General features: G+C 45.8%; 1 protein-coding gene across 1 annotated transcript in view; it reads right to left on the reverse strand.

Moving 5' to 3' along the window:
* The window catches only part of CKMT2 (creatine kinase, mitochondrial 2), a 33,318-nt gene that overhangs the window by 13,061 nt on the left and 6,931 nt on the right, over nucleotides 1–13,326 (reverse strand). Inside the window, exons 3-6 of the mRNA XM_084225706.1 lie at nucleotides 11,468–11,628; nucleotides 8,766–8,964; nucleotides 7,741–7,836; nucleotides 35–256 (exon numbers count right to left, since the gene is read on the reverse strand). Coding sequence (XP_084081832.1) covers nucleotides 35–256; nucleotides 7,741–7,836; nucleotides 8,766–8,964; nucleotides 11,468–11,622 — 672 coding nt within the window. The 5' untranslated portion in view covers nucleotides 11,623–11,628. The remainder of the gene's footprint in view (nucleotides 1–34; nucleotides 257–7,740; nucleotides 7,837–8,765; nucleotides 8,965–11,467; nucleotides 11,629–13,326) is intronic.

The raw sequence follows: 13,326 nt of genomic DNA on the forward strand, positions 1-13,326 counted from the left end.
GCCGGGCCTGTGCAGGCGCTGCTGCCGCACTTACGTCGATGAGCTGCTGCTGCTCCCGCTCGGTCATGCTGGTGAGGCTGTAGTACTTGCCGGACAGGTCGCCGCGCAGGCCGGAGAGCGCGGTGACCACCACGTTCTCCACCTCGCGGCGCTCGGCGCGGCTGCAGGCGGGCGGCAGGCTCAGCCCGCGGATGCTGCGCCCCGTGCGCACCCGCGACGACAGCACGTAGCGCTCGTCGAACTGCCCGTGCGTGATCTGCGGCGAAAAACAACGCGAACAACAGGGTTGGCTTCTGGGTCTACGTGTGTGATAAATCTGCGGTGCAAGGCGAACCCGGAATAGTGGCTTTCGCACTTCTGTACGTGGTGAACTGCCGCAGACACGTTTTATGAAAAATCCTTTCCTTAGGATTTTTCCTCCTGAGGAGCTGAGAGGCCTCGGGAACAAAGTGTAACCAATGACTGTCTGCTGCTGTGGGATGCAACAGGTGGGGCTGGGATTGGTCTCATGGGGTTGTTTCTAATTAATGGCCAATCCCAGTCCAGCTGTCCAGACTGTCTCGGTCAGAGACAAACCATTGTTATTCAATCCTTTTCTATTCCTAGCCAGCCTTCTGATGAAATCCTTTCTTCTATTCTTTCAGTACAGTTTTAACATAATATATATCATAAAATAATAAATCAGCCTTCTGAAACATGGAGTCAACTTTCTCATCTCTTCCCTCATCCTGGGACCCCTGCGGACACCACCACAATAAACAAGTGTGAGTCGCGCTAACCGTTGTAACTATATCGGTTATATATTTGAGAAAATATTTGTTAAAAAGCCTGGCATTTGCATTTTCTGAAAAATCCTTTCTGTCACCCTGATTTTGTAAGATTTTCTAAGCCTTCTGGTGTTTACATTCCTGTAGTGAACTTTCTCACACACTTTATGTAAATAACTCACTGTTTTGCATCCTTCTACGGAGGAGGAGAAATTTGATGGACTGTTGGTTTGTCCAGTGTCATTGGGGAGGTGGCACTTTCACCCTCCAATCCACTGCCACTTTTGGAAATCTATAAATGTTGGAGTCAGAAAATAAATTTCCCCTTTTTGCTTTGAGAACAGCAATGTTTGTGCATCGTGTTATTTCGTGTCCTATAGTGACGCCTCTCACCCAGGATTTTTCTCCTGGGAAGCTGAGAAGCCTCAGAGAAAAGGCAAACAATAAAAGGAAAACAATAATTATCTGATTTGCTTCTCCTGTGTTTTGCTGCTTTGGAATGTGGTTGGAGATTGTTTACCCACAGGTGATTGTTTCATTGGTTTAATGTGAATTGTTTTGTCTCATTGGCCAATTGGCGCCAAGCTGTGTCGGGACTCTGGAGAGAGTCAGGAGTGTTCATTATTATCTTTTTAGCCTTCAGTAAGTATCCTTTCTGTATTCTTTAGTATAGTGTAGTTTAGTGTTCTTTAATATAAGACAGTATCATAAAATAATAAATTGGCCTTCTGAGAACATGGAGTCAGATTCATCATTCCTGCCTTTGTCAGGCCACCCCGCAAATACAATAAAAAAGTAATAGAGGAAAAGGAGATGTAATTAGTGCCACAAAACAGATGTTTTCAGATGGTCATGGGAAAATAGGAGGCAGGATGTAGTTTGAGATAAGTAACATCCCAAAACAGAATAGGCCTGGGGATAATTAGAGAGTTGGCCTTGAAATGGACAAAATTGGGATGATTCCAGGTGTCTGTGAAAGAATAGGGCTCATTTTTGGAATATAATGCTGGCTTCTACAACACGAGACTTGGGGTGCATGTGCAACCTGTGGGGTTGTTCAAAGGACAGTGCTGATGAGGAGAATCCTTCATTAGAAGAGCCAAAAGACTCCTTAGCCACAGGTGGAGTATGCACTGTGCAGTACAGTGATGTAAATCTGAAGAATCGAAAATAGGAGATTTACGGGAGAATATTGATGAATATGTATTAGCATAGAGTACATAAGTTGTGTTTGGATCCTTTTGTATGTGAGGCAGGGTGGGAAGCCCTCCCCATACCCAGATGGGTTTGTCAGTTTTGCTTATGCTTTATCCCAACTACTGCCAAATTTCTTTTTGTATCTGCTTGATCATATTTGATTGTATTGTTTTATATAAAATTGCTGTTCTATTAAAATTGCTGCTGAATTTTAATTTTGTGGTTTATTAAAGTAGACATATAGGGACCTCATTCATAACGTGTATTAGCCTATGCATGTTGTTAGTGATTTTAACTCTTTAGAGAGAATATCAATTTTAACTCCTTTTAGCTGCATGCCAGTGTAATATAATCCATCCACCTAAATGTGCACTGTGTGGCTCATGGAAATAGTAGTGTAATAAATATAATAATATCTGGGAAAAATCCCATTCACTTGTGTTAAAATTTTAGAAGTTTATAATAATGAAAATAGTAATAAAAATTAGGACAGTAGGAGGCAATAAAAAGCATAGAATTATGGATGTCCAGGTGCCTGGCACTCTGCCCCAAAGCACACCTTGCTAACAAAGGATTACCTATTAAAAGCAGTATCTGATTGCATATTCATATATCTCATACATGATTCAAACATTCCTTTCAAACTAGGATGTTTCTGCTTAATTTCAGCTTCCCCCCTATCTTGTAAATCAGCCTTTTTGGTTCCTCAAAGTCTGAGCTTTCCCAATAAGAAGGCAATAATTCTTCTCCTGGGATCTTGGTGTGTGTTTTTGTTATCTCTGCCCAGATAGGATAATGCAAAGAATTTCTTGGTTATCTTTTCCATTCCTTGAGATAGTTACAAAAAGTATCTTACATTGTATAGTTTCTATTTTAATATTATGCTATAGCCTAAAAACTATATTTACCCCACTTCTTAAAGAGATTAATACAGCACTACTTAAAAGAGATTAAAACAGCATAACCTTCCAACATAACACATATAGTCTTCATTTTAATATTTGTGAAGAGGCAATCATATAACATGTATCTGTAATGATATCTATGTATTGCTTATGGAAATAAGAGTGTGATGAATGTACTGTGTTGTTGGAACCCAGGATGCTGAGAATTTTAAATTTTCTGTGCTGAAAGGCACAGACCCACAAGGAAACACTGCATCTGACCTGTGGAAAAGGTTTCCAAAATTGATTAATAGCCAACAGGTGTGCTGTTGGTTAGAAATGTGTGATCTACAGGGTGAAAAACTTAGATTTGGGGTTTTAGTATATGGGAGCTAAGATGGAGAATTTTGGGTGTGGGCTAGGTGTCTTTTTTGTACCTTCTTTTACCTTCTTCACAAATCTGTGGGGTTTTCTCTAGTTGGGTGAAAGATGTCTGCATTATGGATTTGGGGTGATCATAATGGGGTTAGAAGCATAAATAATATAGATGTCAAGTGTTTATTGGGTAATTTTTAATAATTTATTGTTATTATTATTGGGTAATTGAGATTTAAATAGCCCTGAACAGGCACCATTTTGGGGCACTTTCTCACCTTGTAAAGGAGAGCTCACATCTCCTGAGTCTGTAATAGATAAGGATAATAAACTTCAGGGTGAGACTTCAAAAGCAATGTCTCCTGAGTATTATTCACCTTGGAGCAAAAAAGAGCCTGGCATTCCAACACTGTGTTATAGACCTTAGCAAAACATAAGATGTACAAAAGGCTTTTGTGTAACTAAAAACAGTGTAAGGCCATCCACTGACCAACCTGTCCAAGTGATAAGATAACCCTGACACAAACCAGAGCACAATTAGAGAATACCGTGTAAAAATTAAGGAGGACACGATAAAATCTTATCAGAGGATGTGAAACAGCAGGATGGAGACAAAAGAAGAAATGAAATATATTGCCCTGACACCCAGGATATCATGCAGATAAGCTGGAGTGTGAGGAAGTCAAACAAAGGAGTTACCAAAACATCAGAAAGTTCACAAGAATGTTTGAATAATGCATGAACACATAAATATGCATGTAACAGTATAAAGATAACATTGTCTGTATACACCAGCTTGTTCCTTGGCTGTTGGCCAGGAGCACCCCAGCGCTAGAAATATTGTCCTTTAAAAATATTATTATTATTATTATTATTATTATTATTATTATTATTATTATTATTATTATTATTATTATTATTATTATTATTATTATTATTATTATTATTATTATTATTGTTGTTGTTGTTGTTGTTGTTGTTGTTGTTGTTGTTGTTGTTGTTGTTTTTATTGTTATTGGTATAATAATTGTAATAATTGCTATTATTATTGTTATTATTACTGTTATCATTACACTTTTAAAAACTCTAAGCAGTGAATTCTGTTTTTCACAGGCGTGTTACAAACGGCCATGGAGTAGTTGGCTTTTGCTACAGTGTATTGGTTTTTTGTTGGAATTCATGAGACAGAAGCCTCTCTGGGTTCCTCAGAGAGAGAGGCAAATGCAGGGGTTGAATTAAAGCCTTTAGAGAAATTAGGATGTATTAAGCCACATAGATATGAAGTGTAAGTTTAAGTTCTAAGTAAACAGAAGTGTAAGTCTCAGTTTTAAGTAGAAATACATTTTAAGTGCCTTAAGAAACTGTGCTTGCCCTAAGACCTACTTTAAAGTTCAGTAACTTAGTCCCAGGTATAACAAAAACGTAGTGGAACATTGTTTGCATCTCTAGGTAGAATAAAGAATAGCAGAACTTTGCCACTAGAATGGATAGGACTATATGCATAAAGAGATTAAAGTATTCACATAAATAGATAAACTTAGGTATGTATTCCTTTTAGGTAAGAACTGACACTACTTTCGTACTACTTCTGCACATTAGAATTAAGTTTAGATTGGTTTAGAAGGAACATTTGAGATTCATGTTTTTAGCTGACTGGATGTTCTCATAAACAAAACCACCCTGTAGTGAGGTGTGTGGCATGAAGGGAAAAAGAAGAACCACAAGAAGAAGAAGAAACAACAAGAGGAACAAGAAGAAGAAGAACAAGAAGAAGAAGAAAGAAGACGAAAGAAGACTGCCTGCCTGCTGCTGCATCTTATTCTCCTTCATCATCATCATCATCACCAAAAAGAAGAAGCCTGCTGCCTCTGCCCTGCTCAGGACATTGGACTCTGTGCAGGGAACAACTGCTGCTGCTGCTGCTGTTCCTGCACTGAACTGGGACTCTGTGCCAGAGAGCAGCCTTGCAGCCCTGCAGCCCTGCAGCCCTGCAGCCCTGCAGCTTTTGCCTGGGACTCTGTTGCAGAAATCTTTTGGCAGGAACTTTAACACCTTTGAACTCTTTGCCAACGAGACTGATGTGTTCATGCAGTAAACAACTTAATGGCAGCTAACAGCTGCTCGTGTCTCTTGGAGGACCTGAGGCCCCACTGCAGCTCCACAGGTTTTAATTATGAAGTTGTAACTGTTTGCAGCTAATCATTGCAAGTTTTAAACTGCTTTTAGGTAGGATAAAATGTGTAACTTCTTGTAAAAGAAGTAAGGGTTTCTCAAGGTGTGTATAAGGTGTATTTTAATTTGTGTTTGATATTGCAAAATGCCAAGATAGCATAAGCAGAGAAATGAAAACCATAAAAAGAGAAGTAACAAGCTCAAGTAGCATCAGAAGACCACCCAAGACTGCCAATGTCTGCAAATTACTGAATTGTGCAAACTGCAAAAATCTGAGGTGAGATTGTGGTTAACGAGCTCAGAATAAATCTGTGCAGTCATCTAAGGAAGCAACACAACTGTAATGTTATAAAAGACTGCAGGTTAAGAGCTAGGTGTGTACTGGCTTTGTCAAGCACCAGGAACCTGACCCTTTGGCTTTATGTATTATCCCCTATTATCATTTATTAATCCTTGATTGTCATTTATTAAACTTGAAATTTTGGAAAAGTGAGCTTTGTTTCTCACAGTGCACGCCCAGCACAGCCCTCAGGAGAACCCAAATCCTGTCGTGCAGAAGGAGGGGCAGCTCTTTGCCCAGCCTGGCATCCTCTCCACCTGGTCACAAACACCCAGGACACCTGGAGCCCTTGGAGAGCTTTGGGCACCAGGGGTTGTTTGTGGCAGAAACACCTTTCTCTGGCTGAATTAACATGTTGGAGTAACCAGCTGGTGCTTCATGGTCCCCAAACAGGGAGAAACCCACTCGGTTTTTGGAAAATATGGATATGGGCAGGGGCAGAGAGCCAGGTAAGGGAGATCCTGTGGAAGAGGGAAGCTCAAAATGAGCTGAAGGAAATGAAGGAAAGTATTTCCTATGAAGGAAACACTGAGCTGCAGGTGAGGTTTCACCACGTGTATGTGGGGATAAAGGAATCACCTCCTGCTTTCACTCCCTGCCTTAGAGCCATGCCAGTCTGAGGAATTCCAGCCCGAGGAATTCCATACACAGCAAGAGGGGGCACGGCTGAAATCTCTGTCCAAAGCTCTGTGGCACGGGGGATAAGCAGGAGGGGCCAGAGGAGTGCATGCCAGCAGGGCTGCCACCCCACTGCCACCCTGGGGACATGGAGGGACACTCCTGTGGCTGCACAGCTGGGTGGAAGTGACAGGAATGGTGGGTTTGTCTTTCCAGACCAGCTGTGGGTCTGCTGGTGGGTAAAACCAGCACTGGGAGAGGAAAGAAACAATGGGAAGGATCCCAGTGATGATGAATGGAAAAAGAGATTTGCCTTTACAAATGAACTGTAGGTTGGCTGATCAATGAAATTAGACATTGAAAGGTGAAAGACACAATGGGCAAGGAAAACCCCTAAATTCCACCAGAATTAAACATTAAAAAGGAGGGTTGTACATTAGAGGGGAATCTCTGGGATCAGGTGCTCTGGGAAGTCTGAACCTCTCAAGTCCCTCAGCCAAGGGGGAAAGAGAGAAGGGGAACGTGGCTGGAAATTGGGATAAAAAGGAGGCTGCATCCTCCAAAAATGTGAGAGACCCCAGGGGATGCCCCATGGCCTCTGCCTTGACTGGAATAAAGTCAAAAGGCTCCCCTGTCTCCTCTCTAGATATAAACCCCTTATGTTTGTGGGTTAATTTTCCTGACAGAAGGATACAGGCTTGCTGGGAAGGCAGGCAGAGAGGATGAGGAGGGGGTGTCACTCTTTAAAGTGGCAATCAGCCAGAGTGCAAGATCACTGACTGACTGCAGGAGAGCAGCCTCAGCCTCTCCAGGGATGTGCTTGGCCAAGCACCATGGGATAAACCCCTGGAGGGAACAGGGACACAAGGATGCTGGATAATATTCATGGATCAACTCCTTCAAGCTCAGGAATGATGCATCCCAAGAAAGAGGGCATCAGGAGAAAACATCAGAAGGCCTGTGTGGGTGAGCAAGGAGCTCCTGAACAAGCTCAGACACACAAAGGAGATTTGCAGAGGGTGGAAGCAAGGACAGGCACCCTGGGATGGGTACACAGGAGCTGGGGCTGCCCCTGGATCCCTGGCAGTGCCCAAGGCCAGGCTGGACACTGGGGCTGGGAGCAGCCTGGGACAGTGGGAGGTGTCCCTGCCATGGCAGGGAGTGGGAATGAGATGGGCTTTAGGGTCCCTTCCAACCCAACCCATTTTCAGATGAGTCCATGATCTGTAAGCTCATGAACAGGGCCATGACATCCCAATTTCCTTAAACACAAAGCTGGGTCTTCACAGCTGGATCAAGAAACATGAAAATACTGTTGCACACAGCATCATCACTGGAATAAGCATCTCAGAGCCTCTCCTGTCTCGTTGTTGCATTTCAGTCCTACCTTGGATGCATCCAGGTCCGTGTGATGCCTCATTGTCCGTGGATCGTAGCCATTGTGCCTGGCTTTAATGACAGGGTCAAAAATCTCAGCAAACACCTGAGGAGGCAAGAGAATATAGAGAGAGTCTGCAGCATCCCAGAAACATCTCACAGCAGCTGCAGGCAGAGGTTCCTGTCTGCAGACAGAGACCCAGCAGCCAGGCTGGGGTTTGGGGCGTATTGCCGACCAGAGCGCACCCCCAGAGCCCCCCAGCCTCCTGGCTCTAAGCCATGCAGGATACCCTGAGCCTTCCCTGCTGTGGGGACAGTCCTGGTCAGAGCCACTTGGCTCAGGTGTGCCCCAGCACAGCCCCTGCAAGGGAGCAGCAGGGGCACACCTGCCCAGGTGCCCCAACCCCGGGGCTGGAGTGGCAGAATGTCCCAGGCCACCCTCATGGGGACACTGGGGAGCTGCAGAGGAGCAGGCAGCGCTGCAGGAGCATCAAGGAGGCAGAGCCATCAGGTCAGCCACATGGGGTCTTTCTTTTGCTTCCCACTGCTCATTGCAGAGCTAAATGGCCTGTCCACCCTGGTGCTGTTTGTCCTCAGTTTTCCTCATGATCCAAAGGCTGTGGCTTAGTGATGTCTGGCGCTGCCCAGAAGACATTTCTGCCTGCCTCTGCCTCTGCTGCTCCACAATGTGATTTCCACGTTACGTTCATTTGGTGTGTCTCAGAGTTGGACAGTTTCCCCATAAATTGGGTTTAGTTGCAGGGAGGAGGAGAGCTGCTGGAGGCAGGGAGCAGCTGCTGCCAAGCAGGGACATTTCATTACCTTCAGCTGCAGCAGAGACGGCACCTGTGGCAGTACCACATATTCCTGCTTTTCCTAATGTGGAAAAGCAGGGAGAAGCAGGAAAAACAAGCCTGCCCCAGCATACCCTCAGGGACACAACTTGTTCTAGGAACAAGCTCCCTCCTGGGAATCTGTCCGTCTGCTGGCAGCGACCCCGCGCGCAGAGCCGGCCGCTCCCGCGGACCCTCTCACCTCGTAGGACTCCTCGTCCCCAGCCACCATGCCCACGGTCTTGATGAAGGGGTGGCCAGGGTTGTCCACCCCGGTCTGGATGCACTGGTCCAGGGTGTACCCGTTGGGGGTCATCTTGTCCCGCAGCCGGGAGTAGATGCCGGGGGTCAGGCACTCGGCCATGCAGTTGTTGTGCTTGCGCAGGTCGGGGTAGTCAGCGCTGCCGGGAGAGAGCCAGGGGCTGGGCTGGGATGTCCTGGTGTGCCTCAGATACCCCAGGTCTCTCCCTCGAGATTTATACCCCAGGTGTGTCAGCCCCCTCTCCTCTCTCCTCCCAGCACTGTCTGTCAGTCCTGCCATTCCAGAAGGGCTCAGTGACTGGCAGGTTCACAGGATGCCCTCCACCCCCGGGGGCACTGGGCCATCCAGGTGTCCTCTGTCCCTTGAGCCCTCCCCTCCTGTACCTGTGCCTGGCTGGTGGCTCCTGCCCCTTCCCTGTCCTCTCCCGGGGTTAAAGGAGCAGCACCCACGGGCTCAGGAGTTCTGCTGGAGCTGCTGTGGGTTCAGAGGCTGTGAGCCAGAACAAAGCTCTGGATCCAACCCTCCATCAGACCCCACTCCTTTCCTTCCCCATGGCCCTAAAGCCTCTCTGCCAGGGCAACCTGAGCTCCTGTAACCTGGGCTGGTGTGCCCAGCTGCAGCCCCCAGGCAGCCAAGGGTGTCTCTGGGCTGGAACACCACAGTGCTGCTGCTTGGTCAGGCAGCAGGGCCAGACCAGCTCAGGCACTTCCATCCAGCTGTACTGGTATTTTTCCAATACCAAGGCATTCCTGTGTGCCCTGGACAGTCACCTGTGAGTCTCTGTGCAAAGTTTCTCTCATCTGCCTCACCATCTGTGAAAGGACAGAAACTGGGGCCCCCAAAAATACCCCGGTGGGAATTCTGGCTTTGTTGGAGATGGTTGCTCCTGATCCTGAGGCCTGAGCAGAGCTTCTGTCCTGCCAGGCTGTGTGCAGGTTTGTTTGCTGCATGGAGAAGAGGCACCTTGCCCTTCTTCCCCTGCACTGCTTTTGGCAACAACAGCCTGGAATTTCCCACCTCTCGGCTTGGCTGGACTTTTCCTTTTGGTGGCCCCACAGGAGAGCCCTCATCTGCTTTACACCCCCGTGATGGATGGGCTGAGGTGGGAGAAGGACTGGGACATGAACCCCCATGTGGAGGAGCTCCCCTCCTCCCAAGGACTGGGACTGAGCCCCTCACCCAGGGGAGGGGTGTGGGGAGCTGCCTGACCAAAGTGAGATGGTTCCTGCAGGTGTGGCATTGCAGCAAGAAGACAATGGTTCTGCCTGCTGCTGACTGTAAGGAACCTTGACTGGACCAGTGGCTTTGAGATCTCCCCTGACATGACCAGGCAAACTCCTGGTCTAAGGGCTTTGTCATTCTATGTTTGGTAGCTGTGTACCTTCCTTTCCCTTCCTCCCTCTCTTTTCCCCATTCTTTCCCTTTTCCCCAATCCCCTGTAATGCATTTTGCTGTGGCCATTCAGTAAAGGTGCATTTGTTTTTGGTTATTACTGCAAACCCCTGTGCCATGTTGGCTTTTTGCACCCTGAGATCAATTAGTGAACCATCATAAATCCCATTTGTAAGGACGGATGGTGACATCACCCCAGACACTTTGTGAAGATAAAAGTGTGGCAAGGGATTTTTCAACTCTGCCAGTCCCCAGCTATCTTGTACTGGCAGTGATTTGCTTTATGTACAGCTGTGGTGCTTCTCTAGGAATGTATTTTAGCTAGGATTGTATAAATTACTTAAATAACAAAGTTAGTCTGTCAGAGCGTGGTCCATATTACCTTTGGCAAAGTCAATCTACAGAGAAAAAGGCCTGTAATTAATTTCTAGCCATCAGCCAGTCGGTTTGTAACAGAAGTAGGAGTATTTCCAGTACAGCAGTAATACAAGACATTACTACTGCTTGCATGGAGAAAATACTTTCACATTTCCCTGTAGCAGAGTCCATACAATCAGCAGGTCCAATAGGTGGACCTGCAAAACTGTTGTTTGGTGATGAGCTAAATAGAATGATAAAGCACTACACTTGAGGCATATATTGAGCTTGTTGCCATTCAGCAGTGTTGGTTTTGGTTAGTTTGGGGGCATTTTTTGAGAGCTGGTATTATCTCACTGATGCCTTAGGATTTTGGGTGTTATATTCTTCAAATCCTGTGCTGCTTTAGGGTGTAACTCTGAACTCCAGATAGAGTGTTAGTTACTGTCTTTACAGACAAAGGAATTCCTCTGGGCCTGAAACTCAAGGGCACCCTACAGCCTCAGGCCCTGAAAGTATAAATAAAAGTGAACTGGGGGGAGCAAACTGGGGTAAATGACTTCATTGCCTGAAACTGGAATTGGAGGACTAACCCCTGAAATGCAAATGGACCAAACTTATAATTGTGTGAAAAACTCGTCACCATTGTCCATCTTGGGTGCAGCCCCTGGGAGGCATCTGACTGCCCAAGCTGTACCTATTGGAGGCCTTTAATAACCCCCCAGTTATTATCTTGACCTTGCCTGTATTCTAGGCAGCCTCTCCAGGGCATCCCTGCCCGGCTGGAGCTGCCTGGCCCCGCGGGTGCTGTCCGAGGCTCCGCAGCCCGGGGCTGGGGCTGTGCTGCTGTCCTGGCACCCCCTCCCTCCCACCTGGCCCTGCCCTGTGCTCACCTGGGCGGGAAGAGCTTCCTCTTCTCCTGCACGGCGGCGCTGACGGAGTTGTGCTGGCCCAGCAGGTAGCCCGTGGCCAGCACCCCTGTGCCCGCGGCGGCGAAGATCGCGGGCGCCGCGCGCCTGGCCAGGAGACGGCAGAAGGTGCCAGCCATTCCTCCCTGCAAGGAGCACAGCAGGGTCAGCCAGCCTCCAAACACCCTCTGCCCACCTGCCCAGGGGGCTTCTGGAGAGCACTGTAATGGGGTGCAGAGTGACAGTGGCCAGGGGTCCCAGGATGAGGGAAGAGAAAGGTGACTCCCTCTTCAGAAGCCTTGATTTACTATTTTATGATATATATTATATTACAACTATACTGAAAGAATAGAAGAAAGGATTTCATCAGAAGGCTTAGCTAAGAATAGAAAAGGAATGAATAAAAAAGGTTCAGACTGACCAAGACAGTCTGAACAGCTGGACTGGGATTGGCCATTAATTAGAAACAACCACATGAGACCAACCACAGACCCCCCTGTTGCATCCCACAGCAGCAAACAATCATTGGTTACACTTTGTTCCTGAGGCCTCTCAGCTCCTCAGGAGGAAAAATCCCAAGCAAAGGATTTTTCATAAAACATGTTGGTAACAGTATAGTTTGTGTTATAGGTGATTGTCACAGACATACTTCATAAAAAATCTTTTTGTTGGGATCTTTTCTCTTGAGAGGCTGAGAAGCTTCAGCTTCTCCATGTTTTGCTGCTTTAGAATGTGATTTAGAAATTTGTTTACTTAGCATGTGAAATTGTTTTTACTTGATGACCAATGACAACCACCTGTGTCAAGGCTGTGAGCAGTCACAAGATTTTATCATCATTCTATTCTTTTCTTTTGCTAGCTTTCTAATGTCTCTTTTCTCTTTTCTTTTGGTATAGTCTTAGTATATAATTTCCTTTTAATATAACATATATAATAACATAATAAATCAGCCTTCTGAAACCTGGAGTCAACTTTCTCCTCTCTTCCCTCCTCCTGGGACCCCTGCAAGCACCACCACAGATGATGTGTATAATTCCATGCTGAGGCTACAGTAACCTCACCCGATGAAAATTGGCATACCAAAGGAGGGTCCCAGGAAATTCCCTCTGATGAGATTACAGCGAGGCACACCAAGATCCTAGCCTGAATAGCTGATTCCAGAGGATTATTGTCTGGCCAGACCCCAGCAGCATGCATTCCATGTGCATCACCCACAAGACAAATCTGTGTCTCCTGGAATGTATGTTGCAGGAGATTTTCCTCTAACAAGGTGATTTATTTAGGGGTTTCGAGAAACTCTCAGCAAGAGCAGCAGCGAGGAAGGAAAAACTACCTGGATATGCTAAAAGGAGAGGGTCCATGATAAGAAAACAAGAAACCCTCCCTGGCAACCCTCAGAGCCTGGAAATGTGTGAAAAGGCTCTCTTATCCTTAGTAACCAAATTGGCTAATTCATTTATAACAGTTTGTAATCACTTTTTATTTATCTTCTTTTGATGTAGTGTGATTTGTTAATCCCCTGTGGATTATTATGTTTTAGCGTGATAAATGTATTGTGGTTTAGGCTCTCTCAAAATATCAAAGTAGAGACTATGTGCTGTGTATGATAACATTAACTGTTGTAGAAGTAGTGAATGCCTTGCCTTTGTTTGTGTAACTAACTGACAATGGGGGGAGTAATTTGGATAGTTGTGTGAAACAGTTAATGTTGATTTGATGTACTGTTTGGTAAGATAGCATTGAAAAGAAGCAAGTAAATAAAAATTGGAAGAATGCAAAGAGAAATTTACCACCTACCCTTCAGCTATCAGGAGCTGTCAAATCACAGAACAAATTCAATATAT

Source organism: Fringilla coelebs, assembly GCF_963513975.1.
Source record: "Fringilla coelebs genome assembly, chromosome: Z".
In the NCBI taxonomy this organism is placed as follows: Eukaryota; Metazoa; Chordata; class Aves; order Passeriformes; family Fringillidae; genus Fringilla; species Fringilla coelebs.